Source organism: Lontra canadensis, unplaced genomic scaffold (assembly GCF_010015895.1).
Source record: "Lontra canadensis isolate GAN:19392208 unplaced genomic scaffold, GSC_riverotter_1.0 scaffold9, whole genome shotgun sequence".
In the NCBI taxonomy this organism is placed as follows: Eukaryota; Metazoa; Chordata; class Mammalia; order Carnivora; family Mustelidae; genus Lontra; species Lontra canadensis.
In genome coordinates this window covers 31,521,651-31,541,285 of record NW_022631003.1, presented here as the reverse complement: position 1 = coordinate 31,541,285, position 19,635 = coordinate 31,521,651, and the positions used below count along the sequence as shown (strand labels likewise).

Sequence of the window (19,635 nt, the reverse complement as noted above, 5' to 3'; positions counted from 1 at the left end):
TCTGTGCACTCTGTATAGCAATTCTACTTAAATTTGTTTATTTGCCTACTAGAAAGAGAGATGAGTCTATGCATAGAAGGTGAATGATTCTGCACAGACTCTTACCACACAAGGAACTTGATACAATTTATAAATTTGCAACAATGTGATTACTGCCGAGAAGGACAGGTTTGCATATTTGATGTAGGAGGTAAATTCCTTGGTATAATTCCAGCTTATTCTTTTTTGCTGCTCCTCAAAATCAGAAATAAAATATTAGTTACAATGATTCCCCCCCCCCCGTGCTAAGGAAAAGAATAAATTCTTGTTAACTCAGCTGACAGTAAAAATTTAAAGTTTAAAAAAATGATGGAATATAGCTTAAAAATAACTGAAGGCATCATTTCTTAAAGACTTTTATTCCATATCACTCCAGATATCAACTTTGGAATCAAGAAGCCACTATCTGCCATCATTGTTCGATGTGTAAATACCACCCACCCCACTTGGGCATTTATAAAGATCACAGCTCTCAATTAGATGCTGTGCTGTTTGTTGAATGCCACATTTCTGCAAGGATGCCTATGATGGTCATTTTATAAAGTATTGTTTAGAACTTTTAAATCTAATATGCAGGGTCCCAACAGCTCAGACTATGATCACAGGGTAGGATGTGGAGAGCTCCGATATTGAGCAATAGGTCTGTAACAATAAGCCTGAAAAATCCCACAACTATTGTTTTATACTGTTGCCAATCGACTTAGTATAAAATCTCAAGCCTTTTTCCTTAGTAACCCACTGAATAACTGCTTTATGCTTCCCAGTACATATGTATGCAAATTTTATTAAGAATAAAATCAAAGAACTCCTCATTTGATTTAGCTGAATATCAGAGCAAATAAAAGGTTATGATTACCAGTCATGTATCCTGTTTGGCTCTAATATGCTCATTAAGAGTGTGAGCTCAAGAGCCAAAATGTTTGGGCTGGGATACCAGCCCTCTTCCACCTGTCAGACGTGTGATCTTCAGCTCTATACCTGTTTCCTCACTGGTCAAAGGGAGGTAATCATGCCTCCCCTAACATGGGCTTGAAGATGAAAATAAGACAATACATAAAAAGGATCAGGGATAGTATCTGATATATAGTCAGCTCCTGATAAATACTACCTGTTACCATTTCACAAAAATCAGTGTGTTAAATCACTCCATGCCTATTACAGAGGCAGTTTCTATTTATTTCAAGGATATATAGCACTGTAACCTGAACATTTTTTAAAAATACTGAATTTGGCTGAAATGTCTTTGTTGTCCTATAGATCATTTGTATGTCAGTGTAACTTATGAGTAGATAGCAACATATTCTCAAGGGAAATTATGACTGGCTTTGTAAATAGGGTCTTTAACTACACATAAGGGACAGGGTCTTAATTTACTTAATAACTAAATAGGGTCTTTAACTACAGCATAAGGAAATAGGGTCTTTAACTACAGCATAAGGAAAGCACTTTTAAATTACCAGTTCCATAGGCTATCAGTAAATATTTTCGGTACTCAGTATCTTTTCCAGTTCTAAAGTATAGAAGCTACAAATGTTATATATTTAGGATCAGAGCTTATAGACATCTGTATTTATGATTTATATACAGTTCTCCCTTTTTATGAGAGGAATAATTTGTAATGCTTGATAAATCTTAATGGACAATATACTAAAGAGTATAAGATGAAGGGGGAAAAAATCCTTAAAATGAAACCAATCCTCTGAACACAGTCCTTCTTGTTCCTTGCCCCCCCTCATCAGACCATCTCTATGCAACTCCCATAGCTTGTGCCTCCATTACCACCTCATGTAAACCCTTGCTCAGATCTGGACCTGAAATGTCGTTAAAGACACAAAACAATGGTGTGGTGCTACAGTCACACTGCCCTGTCCAACAGCACACATATCCTCTCAGGTATTTCTTTTCCATTGTAGAGAAGTCATAGAAATAAGAGTGGGACAAAAAGGCTTTCAGGATAGAGAACATTTGAAATCATACTGCCCTAAAGCCATTTTACTTATTTTTTTAAATGTTTTATTTATCTGTTTCAGAAAGAGAGAGAGGGAGAGAGAGTGCATGAGCAGGGGGGGAGGGGCAGAGGAAGGGGGAGAAGCAGACTCCCCACCGAGCAGGGAGTCAGATGCATGACTGGATCCCAGGACCCCAGGATCATGACCTGACCCAAAGGTAGACGCTAAACTGACTGAGCCACCGAGGTGCCCCCACTAAAGCCACTGACAAACATTTCTTCTCTTCCCCCCTACCCAAATTGTCAACATACATATCCTTACATGGCATTTTTAATTTTTTTAAAAATTTTTATTTATTTTTTAAATTTCTTTTCAGTGTTCCAGAATTCATTGTTTATGTACCACACCCAGTGCTCCATGTAATACATGCCCTCCTTAATACCCACCACCAGGCTCACCCAACCTCCCACCCCCACCGCCCCTCCAAAACCCTCAGACTGTTTTTCAAAGTCCACAGTCTCTCATGGTTTGTCTCCCCCTCCAATTTCCCCCAACTCCCTTCTCTCCATCTCCCCATGTTTTTCCTTGGCATTAAAAAAAAAAAAACAAAACAAAAAACAAAAAAAAACAAAAAAAAAAACCAACCTCTGGTAATTTTTCCCTTTAAGACTTTCTATATACATCTTTCATGTTTTATCCTTCAAAAAAAGTAAGTACTATAACTTACAGTATGACATATAGTACATATACGACGACAGGTGACTCACACACAGACACACATAACAGAAAATTACATTCTCTTCTACTCATATTATTCCATTAAGACCCTTCAAAATATTGCCCATCCACATCTTATCTCTCAAACTTTTGGAAAAAACTGAGAAACATGAAACAAGTTAGAATATGAAGTAAAATTCATCTAGGAATTGCCATCTGAGTACTATAAATTATAAATGTTTTTTAAAATAATTGACTAAATACCAGCTAAGATGTATTTACACAATGATTTTATTTAAGGCAAACAAAATCAGAAAACTGGGATCTTAAAGTTGGAAATTGTTTCAAAAGGCATCTGGTTCAACCATGAAGCAAATCTTTGCTTCATTGCTCTATCTTTTTTTTATTTTACCAGCTACACACACATCCACTACTTCTGATATTGGAAGCCAAAGAAAGATAAATGCAAACGGCAATATTTTAAGGTTGTAAATTTAAGTAGGTGGAGTCTGAATCGTATCCTGATGCTTCTTAAAAGTTCACATTACACCGCTTCACTTTTGCAAAAGACCTACATTTGTCCCTGTTTCTGCTCACTGAAAGAAATCTGGGGAAGATTTTCACTTTTTTTTTTTTTTTTTGAAGATTTTATTTATTTATTTGACAGATAGAGATCACAAGTAGGCAGAGAAGCAGGCAAAGAGAGAAGGAGGAAGCAGGCTCCCTGCTGAGCAGAGAGCCCAATGCAGGGCTCAATTCCAGGGTCCTGGGATCATGACCTGAGCCGAAGGCAGAGGCTTTAACCCACTGAACCACCCAGGTGCCCCAGATTTTCACTTAAAAAAAAAAAAAAAAAAGGCCAAGAGCTAAAACAGGGCTCAGCATTCATTTAGCCACAGAGCCTTGATGGAGTTAGCGAGCACCCCAAGCGGCAAGAGTGGCGCCTCCAAGCTCCTTCGCCAGAACTACACTCAGCATCTTAGCATCAAGTCCTCAAGAGCTTTGAACTGTGTCTGTGAGCACCTGTGCTTTGTTTCAATTTATTCTGTGTATTTGCTAGCAAGAGGTGTCCCAAAGTATCAGAAAAGCCTGAGAGGTTACACCTTAGGTCTAGGAATGCATAAAAATTTTCCATATAAATTAATGGTCTTCACTTAATTTGCTTTATACCATTTTAGCTTATCAAAGGTTTTATAAGAATAATCCACTTTGGGATAGCAGGGGAAATGTGTATTAGGATAGCGAGTGCGGACAAACCCCGGTACCTGGTGTGAATTCTCTGTTTTGATTTACTTCTGAGAGAAATGTTAGAAATGCTTCGAACACAAACAGTAGAAAACCAGTTGATGGTAGAAATCCAAAATTAGACAACCAGATGTTAGATAACCTCTATGACATACTGCCATTCTGAGTGTCTCCACATTACAACTGTGGAGATTTATTTTGTTACATTTATTCACGTTTAAACTGTCCTACAGAGCAATTTTAACCAGCCACAAATAAACTCTCCATCTACATACCACACGTCATCTCTCACCGTCAGTAAAAGAATCACTGTGAAATAGTGAACGCTGGCCTACCCCAACTATGCCGTAACTACCAGAATCAGTGAATATGTGACTTCCCATTGCCAAAAGGACTTCGCAGGTATGAGGAAGCATCTTTAGATAGGGAGAAGAGATGGGATTATCTCAGTGAGTCCAATATAAGTGTAATCACAAGAGGAGGCAGAAGGGTCAGAGTGAGAGGAGAGGTGATAATGGAGTGTGTGTGTGTGTGTGTGTGTGTGCACATGTGTGCATGAGCGTGAATAGGGAGGAGTTTGATAGATGCTACGCTGCTGGCTTTGATGACGGAGAACCGAGTCACAAGCCAAGTAATGAAGGAAGCCTCTAGAAACTAGAAAAGGCAAAGAAAGAAAGTCTCCCTTAGAGTCTCCAGATAGAACCTACCTCTGCTGATACCCTGATTATTAGGTTTTTGACCTCCAAAACTGTAAGATAATGAATTTGTGTGGTTTTAAACCATGAAATTTTTGGTAAATGGAAAACTAACACAATCGTGAACACACAGACCCCTATAATCCTGCTACTGGTAATCAGGGTTTTGTTCTGAGAGCACCAAAGACCTGTAGAGTATCTTTAACCAGTTTCTGAATCTGTTACCCAGTGCCATTTTACCCAGACCAATGAATCATTTCACTTCCCACTTCCCCTCCCTGACATGAATAACTGAGCTAAGTAAAGTCCTGGTCTGGCATTTGCTGTGGGACCTCAGGCAAATCACATACCATCTCTGGGTCTCAATGACATTCTTTATGAATGCTTGGACAAAATATTCAGAAATGGCCTGAAGCATCATAAAAGAGAGGCATAAAGTATTTCCTAATTCTATTGAAAAAGTAAGCACCACTGGCTGGAACAAGTGGTAAGTACTACCCATTAGAGCTCCTTCACAAAGATGACACTAGGGGTTATTGAGATTTGTTTGGATTTTAACAATACGTGATTCCAAATGTAGCAAGATTTGGTGCAGGATAAGCCTGAGGCACATTTCAAGCATACAACACCACAGATTTCTGGTGGCTAACGGATGAGGAAGGGTGGGGGTAAAAAGCACTGGGGACATAATGAAGGGTCTGGAACACCAAGGCAGTGCAGAGCCCCTGAGAGTTTCTGAAAGACTCTTATGATCTCTGCAGACTATATTCCATGAGTCCACGAGCACATGAATGGTACCCCACAGTGGCCTCCGGCAAGCTGTGTCATTCCTCTCCTTACCCCCGGTGCCCAGGCACAATATCAGTATTTAACACTGTTCACAGTATATGTGTTAAATGACAGTGAATAACCACAACTAGCCATTCTCATCTTAAGTCTTCCCCTAAGGACTATGTCCTGGGGGTGCCATTCACATCATATCATATGAGAATGGTGCCTCTTGGACTTTTGAAAACAGCAGCTCTGCCTCCTTTCATGCTCTGTCTTGGAGCGGTGGACCACAGGAGTTTTCTAAGCAAGAAACTATAAAGTCTGAACTTGTGATAGCAGCGGGAATGGAAAGGAGAAACAGGTGCCAGCATGATTGATACTAGGGTGGTCTGGGAGATACACTTTAATACTCTTGACTAGTCCAAGTAAAATCTTAATTTATTTCTTTCTTATTTTCTTTAGAGTGTTTCTATAATAATCCGTTACATAAAATCGGAACTCTTATGTATCTCCTGTTAAGTACAAGTTACTATTATTATAAACTTCACTCTTCTGTCAAAATTTATATTGATCCCATTTTTCTACTTTAGGATCTAGTACTTGAATCAAAATCAAACCATCTATAGCAGTATTTTAAGGAACTCAGAGAAAGACAACAAAAAAGTCTGAAATTGACCATTTTTTACAAGCATACCAAATACTTAGGCTTAGAAGCATTTTTCTGGAGTCCTATGTCATAGAAGCATTTGCCAAAATTGCACTGACCACCTTTATTTCTGTAATTTGTTTCCCAAAAATAGCTTAAATGATGAAGAGAACTAATGCAAAGCAAAAGTCATTTTGATTATAAAACAAGCATCTGATTCAAATGGAGTATTTTGAAGTTATGCCCCTTTCTATTAATATCCAGATCCCTTTGCATTTCTTTTCCACAAGAATAAAGTTAAAAAAAAAAAACCTACCATTATGATCTTTTTGGAATTAGATAGCATATGCATAAATTAATAAATAAAATCCTTCTAATTTTAAACATATCAGATGATTAGTACTTACAGAATCAGATCAAAAAGTTATTAAGGAACATGGTACAAATTTTATTTGATACCTAACATATAAGTATAGGTAGCTAGCTAAAAAACAAAACCAAAAAAACCCCCACCTCACTAGATTTCTATTTTATATTTAAGTGTATCACCTTGGGTATTAGACATGCTGCCAGCTATCTCTTAATGAGCACCTGAGCTGTCATTTTTAATAACAGCATGACAATTACTATCTATAAGTTATATTCCCTGAAAATCATTTGTGCAATACTTAAATTAATATAGGTAAGAATAGAAACTTACTATTCTGCCTACAAAAAATAGTAATATTTTATAATATGTGGCATTATATTATAGAAAACGAAAGGGACATATATTTACAATAAAAGATCAACATATGCACAAACGCATAGACCATTTTAATATGTAGCACAACTTTATACAGAATTTTAATAATGAATCTCGGTTATTCATTGTAAAAAAAAAACAAGTCATTTGATCTGTATGAGAAAAATACACATATTCAAGATAGAATATAATAAAACAAATGAGCCAAATACTTGGGCCATTCTGATCTCAGTTTTTTCTCAATTCAAAGCAGAGCTGAAAGATGAGTATCATACAAACAAATTATCTAATTCATCTAAGTACACATGCCGTCAGTATGTAATATAAGCAATCATCTCATAGCCCATGTAATCCATCGGTTACGGTATACTAGAAATTCCACTTTATTTTCAAATACTAAAAATTTTTAAAAATATACCTCTTCCACAAAGCTGTCTTTCTTCTCTAGCATTTCTCGTAAAGTCTGAAGAATTTTAATGCACAGCTTTTCTTCTTTCTCCATTAGTTTCTTTGTATGATTAATCAACCTTAAAGCAGAATATTACATCTTAAGTACAACAGTGCTTTCTCTTCAGGCTGTATACTAACATCATGAGTTAGAGGGGAAAAAGTCATGCTATTATTTGAGAATATGAAGTAAACACGATACCTATTTTCAAAACTTAAAATCACACTTTAGCTCACAGACTTTGTATTATAAAGCACCCTTTGCTTAACAGGCAGTATATCTCAGTGTTTTTAAATTTATTCAAGTAGCAGACTTTTAATGGGACATAATACTCTAAAAGACAATGAGACACTGATTATCTTTAATCCCATCATATCAACTAAAACAACTTTACTAGTAGAGAAATATCAATATTTGCAGCATATTACCTTTTATTATATTATGTTATACTATATTATTTTCTAGAGACTATATTACCTTAATTATATGGGCTCAGTAGCAGTCTAAAACACTGCAACCTTATCATAAGGGGATGCTTTCCAGTTTCTGTTAATAATAATGATGTTGTATTTTTCCCCACTAGGGCTTAGAGAAATAGGCAGTTTGTGATTAGAAGAAAAAAACCACAACAACAAAGTAACATCGAGAGAGTCTATCCATGTACTATTTTTACTATAATGTGGGCAGAAATTCTAATTTTATAGTGGTAACCTTTGCACTGGTGTTCTGTCAGGAGAAAAGTTTGAGGACCATAGTTATATACCATCCTCAAGAACTCAAAATCAAGTAAAATGTGTATAACCAGAATGCATAGCTTATCATATGTAACTCTGAAAAAGCTGGTTCTCACAATGACCCTGTGAGACATATCTTCCTAGAAAAACAGAAGAATGTCGAACATAATGGAATGGTCCCATTTCAGTGATGTGACAGGAGTACCATGGGACGTAACCCCGAGGAAAAGTGAGCTTTCACTAGATAATGACTAGTCACTGTTTATCAGGGGTCAAGATGAAGTACTAGGACTTCCCATGGGCTCTCTCAATTCATCCTCACAACAAGCCAGTGCCACAGGTTCTATTATTAGGTTCATGAGAAAACAGAGGTCCCGAGAGATAAAGCAACTTGCCTATAGTAACAGTCATTAAGTGGTGGGATCTGGAAATAGACCCAAGTCCACCGACCACAAAGCCAAGCTTGTGAAGCACCACTCTGTGGTGACATGACCCATTTACTAATCTCCTGAGTCTCAGAATTACTGTGAAGAGAGTCCCGACTCAGCCATATCTTATGTGATATGATAAGTGTTACAACACAGGTAACGGCAAATGCCGTAAACTACATAAAGAAACTACTACATTCTTGAGGGAAGTTTCCTAGGGCTCATAAGAGGTTCCAGCAAAGAGATACTGTTAATGATGAAGATTTCACCTAGCAGGAAAAGGTGGAGAGAGAAGGTGTCCTTTCAAAGGAAATGATGTGAACAGTGGGCAGAGGCAGAAAGCTGACCTTCCTGTCCAGGAAATAATAAGTACTCCAACTCTAGCTGACACATGAACACAGGAAACAAGAGAGGATAAGAGAAGCAATCTGAAAAGAAGTAACAGGAAATATGATGCTAAAGAGTCTGGAATTTACTCCATAGAAAATAGGAGACCTCTGTTTTAAGGGACCTGAATGACCCTGTCTACATGTGGAAGATGATGTGGAAAAGTAAGAACAGGGCAAGGGATGAACAGGGCATGTGATGGGGTAATTGTACAAGAAGTAATATAGAAATAAAATATCCAGGACGTGGTAAGTAATGACAAATTGGAAGTGGAAAAAGAGGAGGAAGGAGACACCTGACATTGATGGACAGGGTGAGCAGATAGACAGTGATAGTTTTAAACGATACCCATGCCATGGGGAAGGGGGGGCACACAGTGAAAGAACAGTGATTTCCTTTCAGACATGGGATCAGGTCCAGCAGGCAGAATAATTCTAGAGTACTCCTTGCAAGGAAAACACCTGCCGTCCTAACATTTTTGCTATTTCATCCTTTCTTTTGTGGGATCGTCCTCAAATTCATGGACATAGTTTTGGTGGGCACCGTAAATTTCATCTGATTTTTTTTTCCCTCGAAGGCTGTTTTAATTTTCTTTAACTTTTCTTTAGATAAATACTTCATTCACCAACCATTTGAAAATATCAAGCATAAAGGTGAATATCATTTTCTAGGGATTTATACAAGGTATTCATCTGTTACATAATGTCTGGTTGAGTAAAATCTGTGACCTTCTAACATTGCTTTCCATGATTAAAGGAAAAAATAAGTTTCACAAAACAATGTACCATATAAATACATGTGTATCATGTATTAAATTAACATAAAAGTTACTTTTACTATATGAGATGCACTCTGATATTTTATATTTTTAATTCATTTTTAATGGTTGCCTCTGCTCCCTAAATTAATTTTTAAATCCATAAATGAGTCACATCCCACAGTCTGATAAACTCTGAGATTATCCTTCATAAAGGACGAGTAAGTGTTAATTTGAATAGATTGTAACCAGATGCCTTAAATGTTAACACCCACATTGACTTACATGCTCTTTATTCTCTTCTCTCTCAATTTTTTTAAAGATCTTATTTATTTATTTGACAGAGAGAAAGAGAGAGACAGCGAGAGAAGGAACACAAGCAGGGGGAGTGGGGGAGGGAGAAACAGGCTCCCCACTGAGCAGAGAGCCCGATGTGGAGCTCGATCCCTGGACCCCGGGTCATGACCTGAGCTGAAGGCAGACGCTTAACAACAGAGCCACCCAGGTGCCCCTCTTCTCTCAATTTATTTGACAAAGTAGATATGGGAATTGGGGATCTTTCCTGGGATCTACCCACCACATTCTCCAGCAGACCCATCTGAGTCGACAAGTTCCAAGAATTAAATTCATCTGAAGAAGTTGGAGGCCCCACAAAGGCCTTGGATCTACACTCTCTACTCTAGCTGAGCTTTACCAGAGAGCTCTACACAGTAATCCAGGGCCCCTTGCATAGCTATTAATAAAACTGGATTCTAATTTTATTAGATATCCCTGCAAATAAAACCCTTGGCTCTTCATAGAGTTAGGGAAAGAGCAGGATAAACGCTAGAGCAGAAAACAGACATTCCTGAGCCGCTGGCCATACTACAATCATAATAGCACAAAAATCTCTTCTCTAACCACTAAAGTATGTGACATCTTTTTTTCCATCTGAGTGTCCTATCTGTAATATATTCCCACTATTATATTGCTCTGTTTCTCTCCTTTTAGGTGCCTGGTGTTGCAACAGATTTGCTTTTAGCACATGTTCAGCCCAGGCCAATATTTTCTTGGCATTTTGAGTTACTTCATGTCATCTTTTCATAGACTGACATCTTTAAGTTCTTGACTGGTGCCATCAACATAACTTTTTCTGCAATAATTGAGACATTCTCTGTGTTATCAAATTTGTTGGCTGCTAGCCATCTATGCCTATTAAGCACTTAAAATGTGGCAACTGTGATGGGAACTGAATATTTTCTTTGTATTTTTATTAATTTAAATTTTAATTTAAATAGCTATGTGTAGCTAGTAACTACCGTATTGACAGCCTCATTCTTGACACTGAGGCAGCAAACTTTTTTTCTACAGAGCCAAAGAATAGACATTTTAGGTTTTGTGGGCCACACAATCTCTGTGGCAACTAGGTGACAATCCTATAATAGCCACAGAGAACAAGTGAATGAACATGTGTATCTCTGTTTCAATAAAACCTTATTTGCAAAAATGATCAAAAGGACCAATTTACTCTGATAAGGTAAATTTGCCAGCCCCTGTCCTAGACTGTCAGTTTTCTGGGATATATCTATAGTATCATTTTAATTTCCTGGACTTATAATTCTCATTTACTATCTGCTTTTTAATTCATATTCTATTAGTTGATATATATTCATAGGAGGTAAAGGGTATTTCTCAAAGGCTTTACTTTCTTAATGAGTTACTAGTGAATAAGTCTAATTAATTTTTTTTTTCTAATGGCTCCCATGGTCATCAGTTTTACAGATACAATAGACCTCTTCACTTAAAAATTCTTATTATAAGACTGGCAAGTATCCAGATGAACACAGTCTTCCTAGTCCTCATAAGACATAGGGGGTCTAGAGCCAAGAATCCACAATTCTGGCCGTAGTACAGAAACCTTGCCTATTCTTCAAAATGATTCCTGCAGTCAGTTCTTCTCATCCCGGATCTTGTTTTATCTCCACAAATCCCAGCTTTAACTGGTAAAAGGAAGGAACACACTTCTTGTGTCTTCCAGTCATTCCATTTTTGCCTCAAGTGCATCACAGTCAATGGAGGGGGTTTCAGCAATATCCTCAACCACACAGGAATTAGGTGTGAGAGATATGGTCAAGGGGGTTGGCAACCTCCTCCAACTCCCCATCCAAGAAAACCACGTACCTCTGACTGGCCATCTTGAATGAGTCACTCAATGAGTGCCCTCAACATTAAGACACATCTTTTTTGGGGGGGGGATCTGGTTACACTTTGTCTCACAACCTGCAGCTCTTCCTTGAGAATTGCTCATTTACCATTAACATGGAAATACATGGAAATATTCTAGGATAAACACATCCGTTGTACTAGATCTGACAATAACATAAAAATGCTGAGAGAAATGAGTAGAGGAGAGGCCCAATGAGAGGCCCTGGGTGAGCACGGCAGAGGGAGACGTCATGGCTCTTCACCTAAAGCACACCTCAGCCTTGCCCACTGCTAAAAGGAGGCTGAGCCCTCGGTCTCTCAGTGTTTGTGTAGACAGATACAAGAGGCAAGCACACAGAGGACAATAACACACACAGCAAGACCTCAATAAATGCTAGTTTCCCCTTCCTTCCTCTATATTAATGAAAATAAGTGACTTTAAACAGGAACCTTTTTGAAGGCCACACCACACAGTGTGTGTGGGATTAGAGAGGACAGAGAGGACTTAGAAGCAAAATATTTCATTTGATATTTTGTGCCCAGTAATGTTATTTTATTTTCAGTAAACTTTAGTTTACTTGACTTTCACCAAAATAAAATTGATATTGAACCAAATTAATAATTCTGAAAGTATATATTAACACAGACTTTAGATCTTTCACATAGTCTGTGGACTGTCATGTAGCAGCAGAGTAAAAAAGCAGAGCTGTGTTAGAGACCATCTTGGCTTGAGAACACTAGCAGAATCTCAGATTGAAGCCACTTACTTGGACATGAAAGCACCACATCTTATTCTTGCATCACTCCCCTCGGGGAACAGTAGTTCCGGACTATACAACACATCAACCAACACGGAGAATTCAGCTTGCATCATTGGGCTGAACTGTTGCTCCAACGAGGCCACTACATCCTAAGGAATAAAGCACAAGAGAACACACATGAAGACCTAATTCAGATTTCATCATGTGAAGATACGACGAACCTGAGAATACTAACCAGAAACATGACGTGGGAATTTCAGAGATGTGCCCTACCTTCCCGTGGCATCAAATGTCTGGACTTTAAGTATTCTGCATGAATACTGCTTGGGTCACCTTTTTCACTTACAAGGTAAGGGACAGGTGGGTAGGCATATGATTTTCAAGGATATATATACAAGGTGAAAAGTTAGTAAAGTTAGTAAAGCCACTGTTACCAGTATCTAGGATTTTAATGGACACAGGACAGGTATTCAGCAAATTAGAATAAATTGGGGTATGCTTGAGGAACAGCTTAAATAAAGAGTCCATATGTATTTCTGGTCATCTGGAACCAACCTTATCTTCCCATGGGGCCAACTCCTTGACATATCCTTTGAAGCAGTATCAGCACTTCACAAGGGTTTGATGACATTTAATACTATTTCAAATTATATCTTTTTGATAGATATTATTGGTCCCCTACCCAACAGCCTTACTTCATCATTTTCCTTGATAATAGGACCCCTACGTTGTTTCTCAATTAGGCAGCAACATTGTCAGGGAAATGAGCCCCCTCAGCTTAGGATCACAGTGGATTAGTTTATGTCAGTTATGGTCATTCCAGTTCCTCTGACAGGGCTTAGTCTAGACATGATGATGTGACACTGTCCTTGCTAACAGAACATTGGGTGAAATCAGTTGAGCAGGCAGTGATGTGTGTTAAGGGAGGCAGGCCAAACTCTTGAAACTACCTATGGCTCTCAAGACAGCTTAAGAATGTGAACCCAAAATGTGAGGCAGCCCCGATATGACTCTTGGAGACCAACCTTAACAGAAAGCCAACAGACCAACAGTGTTAGGGCTCCGCTCTCTTGAACTACTAAATTAACCAGCTCAAGAAGAGCCCTACCTCCAGAGTCCTTGCTATGTGAAATGGCATATTTTTTATTGTTTAAGCTACTTTTCATTAAAATCGTGTCAATTACAGCTGAGAGCATTCTCACTGACATGTTTGTAAAATGGGCTGTGGGCAATGACAATTTACTAAACATTCTGTAATGACTAAAGCATCCCCTTTGGGGTTTTAAAATAACTATGTTAAAAGAACAAAAAAAATATTCTCACATAGAGCAATATTTTATTCACTCATACTTATGACATATTTTGTTCAGCAGAAAACTGATTGCCATTTGCTATTGTTACTTTCAGCTATGGCAACACAGCTGGGGTACCGCCTCTCTTGATTTCTTATGGCTAGATTTCAGTAGTGAACTCTCGTTTAACTCTTCCTTCCCTTTTTAGCAAAAGTGATTATTTCTACTTCAACTATTCTAATAAGCTTTCTGAGAAAATTCTGATGACAGTTAAAAGAAACTACCAGGAAGGCAATAACACAAATGGGAAACCAGATATTCTATAATGTGGGAAGAGAATATGCTTAACAAATTTATGACTAAATTTAATAAAATGTCACTAAAATTACCTCTCTTCATTTCATTACTAAACAAATTATGGGCAGGCTCCTATGATGTGAATTCTGTCTTTAGCTTTTATTTTGATTATGGGGCAATTATGAAACTCTCTAACTCATTACTTCCCCCATGTGAAAAGTTAGGATAATGATACAATCACATGGGTTTGCTGTGAGGATTAAAGGTAAGTACACAGAACAGCGTCTAACACATACCTGCCACTTATTATTCCTCAATAAATGTTTGTAATCATCACTGTTGAGTACTAGTTACTTGCAGTCATGACCCTTCTTAACAAATCCAGTGGTTATTTTGTTGTCCTTATCTTACCTAACCACTGTGAAGCATTTTACACAATTGCTTCTACTCTGTCAAAACCTTTCTGCTCGTGGCTTCTGGGACATCACACTTTCTCTATTTTCCACCTATATCCCAACCTTCCTTCACCAACTCCCAGTAGCTCCTGGTCCTTTCTTGTGAGAAATCTCATCCAAGTCCATGGTTTTAATATCATATATATGCTGGAACATCCCAAATTTATATTTCCTGTTGGACATCTTTCCAAACCACTCTGGACTCATATATCCAGGTGCCTATTTGACATATCCACATGGATATCGAAAGAGACATCTCAAACTTAAAATCCCACACATAGAATTCCTAATTACAGTTCTCCCATTCTTCCGTATCTTAGCAAATGATTCAATTATATCATATCCTCTCTTCTTCTTTCCAACACCCCACAACTCATCCACCCATCTACCAAGTCCTGTTGGCCCTACAACCAAATACATCTAAAATTCATCTCCTTCCTTTCAGTACAATCGGTACCCCCATTAGCCAAGCTGCCATCAATTTTTGCCTCAATTAATACAAGAAAGTCACTGCTTCTATGTCTGGACTCTATAATCTACTCATCATGCAAAGTCCAGTGATCTTCTAAAAAGTAAAGTCATGCTTATCGTCTACTGAAGATCTCCGGTGAGTGGCCCTCTCACTTAGAATAAAATCCAAATGCCTTACCATGCACGTCTCTACTTGATTTGGCTTCTAATATCATAATCTTCTCCTTTGTTTACTCTACTCCTATCCCAATGCGCTTTTCTTGGCTCCTCAAACCCACCAACTTCACTCCTGCCTACCAACATTTGCATTTACTATTTCCTCCCAGTCAAAATCTCTGTCATCAAATCTTTGAATAGATTATTCCTCTACTTTGTTCAGGTCTCAAATCAAATGTCACCTCAACAGAGAAGAGTTCCCTGCTATAAGATCATTCTCCCAGTATGTCTTCACCATGTCGTTACCATGCCTTATTTTATTCATAGCTGAGTTTTATTTTGAGATTTTATTTATTTATTTGACAGAGAGAGACACAGCAAGAGAGAGAACACAAGCAGGGGGAGTGGCAGAGGGAGAAGCAGGCTTCCCACTAAGCGAGGAGCTAATGCATGGCTTGATCCCAGGACTCTGGGATCACGACCCGAGCAGAAGGCAGACGCTTAATGACTAGGCACCCCCCAGATGCCCTATTCATAGCAGTTTTAATTACCCAACATTATGTCATTCATCTAAGAGGTGAGAATGCTTGTTCCATGAGAGCACAGGGCTCACGGCTCTATCTTTAGCACACAGTAGTTGGTATTGAGTTTTTACTAAATACGTATTTATTTAATGAGTGTACCAACCCATGCCCTCTCTATGCTGGCTAACACTTCTATCCATCTCTCATCTGAAATATTCTACTCTTTTCACTCTCATAAACCTGACCCCTCTTCTTCCTGCCTTTTGTCTTTCATATTTAGCCATTCTGCCACACCTGGCCTCTTATAAGATTCTCTTTGTTTTCCCTATCACTATATTCTCCCTTTTAGCAACACCATCCACTGTCCTTGCTCCAACTAATATCTCCAAATATAGGCTTAACTTCCAATACATGTAATAGCCTGTTAATGTGATTCAGCATAGTAGCAATGACCACAGCCAACCTCCTTCTACTGTATTTTCTCCTTCACCTCTATAATAAAAAGTCTTACTAATAACACCTAGTTTCCAATCATCTTTCTCCCTCTCTCCACCGAAGGCAGTTCTGCTGACCCTGCCTTCATTATTGGATATGATCCCTGTTTCTTCAATTCATTCACACTGCCACCTGGCTGAGATAGTTAGTGATGCTTTTTTTCTTTCTTTCTTTCCTTCCTTCCTTCTTTCTTCTTCTTCCTCTTCTTCTTTTAACCTCCACCTTCCCCTCCCCCTCCTCCTCCTCCTCCCTCCCTTTTTTTTTTTGAGAGAAAAGATAGGGAGGGGCAGAGGGAGTGAGAGAGAATCTTAAGCAGGCTCCATGCCCAGTATGGGGCTCAATCTCACAACCCTGAAATCATGACCTGAGTGGAAATCTGGCGTCAGATGCTTAACTGACTGAACCACAGAGGCACCCCAGATATTCAGTGATTCTTAACTAGTCTGTCCTCTTCTAGTCTCTTCCTGATAACTCTTTTCTGCAAACCAATAACTGTTTTCATTTTATTTTATTTTATTTCTTTTCAGTGCTCCAGAATTCATTGTTTATGCACTTATGCACCACACCCAGTGCTCCATGCAATATGTGCCCTCCATAACACCCACCACCAGGCTCACCCAACCTCCCACCCTACTCCCCTCCAATATCTGTTTAATAACTTATAATGACATTTTTACCCAAACTTTCAGTGAGTTATAGCCTTCAAGTTCTTCATACTGAGTCTAACTTGTCTTTTTAATTCATATAGCACTCAGCAATTAAAACTCTGAACCTCCACCAACTATCCTACATGGGACCTCTCACAATATTTATTCCAGTTCATGTCTTGACTATTCTCCAAGCCAAACAATTCCCTCAAACCATATCCTAATTCACTCCAAGAAATCACCTGCAATTATGTGGGTGGGAAGATTTCTGGTATGGTTTGAATTGTGTTTCCCTAACAAAACTCATAAGTTGAAGTACTTCAGAATGTGACTATAATTGTAGATTGGACCTATAAAGAGATAATTAAGGTAAAATGAATCCATATGGGCAGCTCTCATCCAATATGACTGGTGTCCTTATAAGAAGAGGCCATAAGGATACAAACACGTATGTGCAGAGGAAAGACTATATAAGGACACAGTGACAAGGCAGCCACCTGCAAGCCAAGGAGAGGGATCTTGGGCTTCTATCTCCAGAACTGTGATAAAATAAATTTTTATTGGTTAAATTGCCCAGTCTGTGGTATTTTGTGATGGCAGCCTAAGCAATTGAATACAATGTCTCTCTTTACTTGATGTCCCAGAATCTAGGCCAATCACAGGATTGGAATACTATGCAAATAATGGTGCTTCCACTATTTTCACCAAAGGAGTATAAAAGAATACTAACAGATTAACTATAGCAGGGTTATGAATATTTAATTTATTACCTGAGAACTTATGGTAACTTATTTTTCCAAGTTTTATTATTGAGTTTTATTTTGATATCAAGACCCATTACTATACTATCAAACACATTAAATAATACATACTCACTAAAAATAACAACTTTTAACCTGGAAGCCATACTTTTGAAAAGAGTAATATTGATAGGGAATTGTAAAGTAAAGACTGGTCCCCAACTAGAACTTGATATTTTTAACCATATTCTACTTGTATTACTATATATGTTAAAAATTATAATTTAGAAAATGGTAAGCCACTGCATGTTCTTAATGTACCTGTAACTTTTCAATAATATTTCTATAATCCCAAGAAGGCCCTCCAAGAGCTTCCTTAAAGCGTGGTCCAGAGCGAGCAGATAGTCTCCAACCCATGGCAGCTCTCTGCACCATATTGGAATGGCTCTTCAGGAAAAGGGTATTGACTTGGCTGTCCAAATCCACCGGAATAGCAATCCCACGATTCTTTGCTGAAAAAGAGAGAATTAAAATATTTTTTCTCTTAATTTGACTACAGGTTCCTACACATTAATGAAATAATCTTATAAACAGAACAAATAAAGAAAAAGACATAACTTCTGTGATGTAATAGACAGTATGTGACTATTCTTAATAATACTGTATTATCTATTTGTAATTTGCTGAGATCGTAAATATTAAAAGTTCTCACAAGAAAAAAAAATTGTAACTATGTGAGGTGATGGATGTTAACTAAATTTATTGTGATAATCATTTTGTTATATATGCATATATCAAATCATTATGTTATGCCCTTAATATAATGTTATGTATCAATTATATCTCAATAAAACAAGAAAAAAATCAAATCTTTAAACTCTGCCATCAAATTATTTTCTATAACTACAAAAGCTTTTAACCTGAAAGCATCTCAATTCTTAAGACCAATTATTAAAGTGAGCTCATTAAACATTCAAGACCTTATTTGATTTCTTGCTGATTAATGTCTGAAATGCACTTCATACAGCATCAATATAGAAAACAGTATAAAATGACCATGCAAATTTGTGCTTTCCCAGCTGCCATGGAAAATAAGAAAGTAGACAGAAAACACGTGATAAAATCCTGCCAGTCTGTTCATTAGTATAATTGATGTGTATGTGTGTATGCATACACACGTGCACACACAAAATTTCACGTAGTAAAACAGCTGAAAGAAGAAATAAAAACTTTGATAGTATAAAAATCTGCATTTGAAAGGAGCACATTGTGCATGTCCTTCTTTCTAAAATTCACTAAAATGTGTATTTTATCAGACTTGTATCACAGCACTGAAAAAAATGAGAATGCTTGCCATAAGGAAAACAGAAATGTTGAGGCATTTTTTGAAAGCAGAATGAAGACAGGATTAGTCCCTCAGAGAAGGAGGACATTCACTGCTCTACAAACAATAAGAGAACAGGTCTTCCTCAGAACAGAGTCAACCAACATCAAGGGTGGTAACTGGGGATAAGGGAATTGTCTGGGCAACACATTAAAGAACAGCATGTGCATCGCTGGAAGTTAAGGTCCTCCCCGCTCCGACTAGCATAAATAGTGCAGTTAGCAGCAGCAGTATTTATCCAGAGTATAAAATTAGGGAATCACAGAAAGATCCTCTCATGAAAGTGAAATACCTGCCTGGAAAGAATGCCAAAAGAAGGTGTCAGGACTTGACAGAGAAGCAGAATAGAGCTTGGAGTAACTCCAGAGATCTTCATCAAATAAGTAGAATAGGGGACAGAGAAGAGGCAGCACAAAGAAAAAATATACAAGACTCTAAGCCCTGAGCAAAGCTCTCCTATTTCAACATTATCAGTATTCTCAGCTGGTCTTCTGCTTCACACACACATGCACATGCACACACACACACACACACACACACACGGAATACCTGTGTATCATTTATTCAGTCCCTCACCCAGAAGTCTGGGTCAGACCTGGCATTTATGCAAGCATGCTAGTAGAGAAACATACCCTTAAAACTGGAGTGGGTCCAATGCAGTCATTACA

At 37.9% G+C, this 19,635-nt stretch overlaps 1 protein-coding gene across 2 annotated transcripts in view; it reads right to left on the bottom strand.

Annotated features, from left to right (window-relative positions):
- Positions 1–19,635, bottom strand: part of ITPR2 (inositol 1,4,5-trisphosphate receptor type 2) — a 483,190-nt gene that overhangs the window by 201,536 nt on the left and 262,019 nt on the right. For both annotated transcript variants that reach the window (XM_032855216.1, XM_032855215.1), the window contains exons 35-37: positions 17,905–18,095; positions 12,513–12,655; positions 7,226–7,334 (exon numbers count right to left, since the gene is read on the bottom strand). In XM_032855216.1, the coding sequence (XP_032711107.1) occupies positions 7,226–7,334; positions 12,513–12,655; positions 17,905–18,095 (443 nt within the window). The remainder of the gene's footprint in view (positions 1–7,225; positions 7,335–12,512; positions 12,656–17,904; positions 18,096–19,635) is intronic.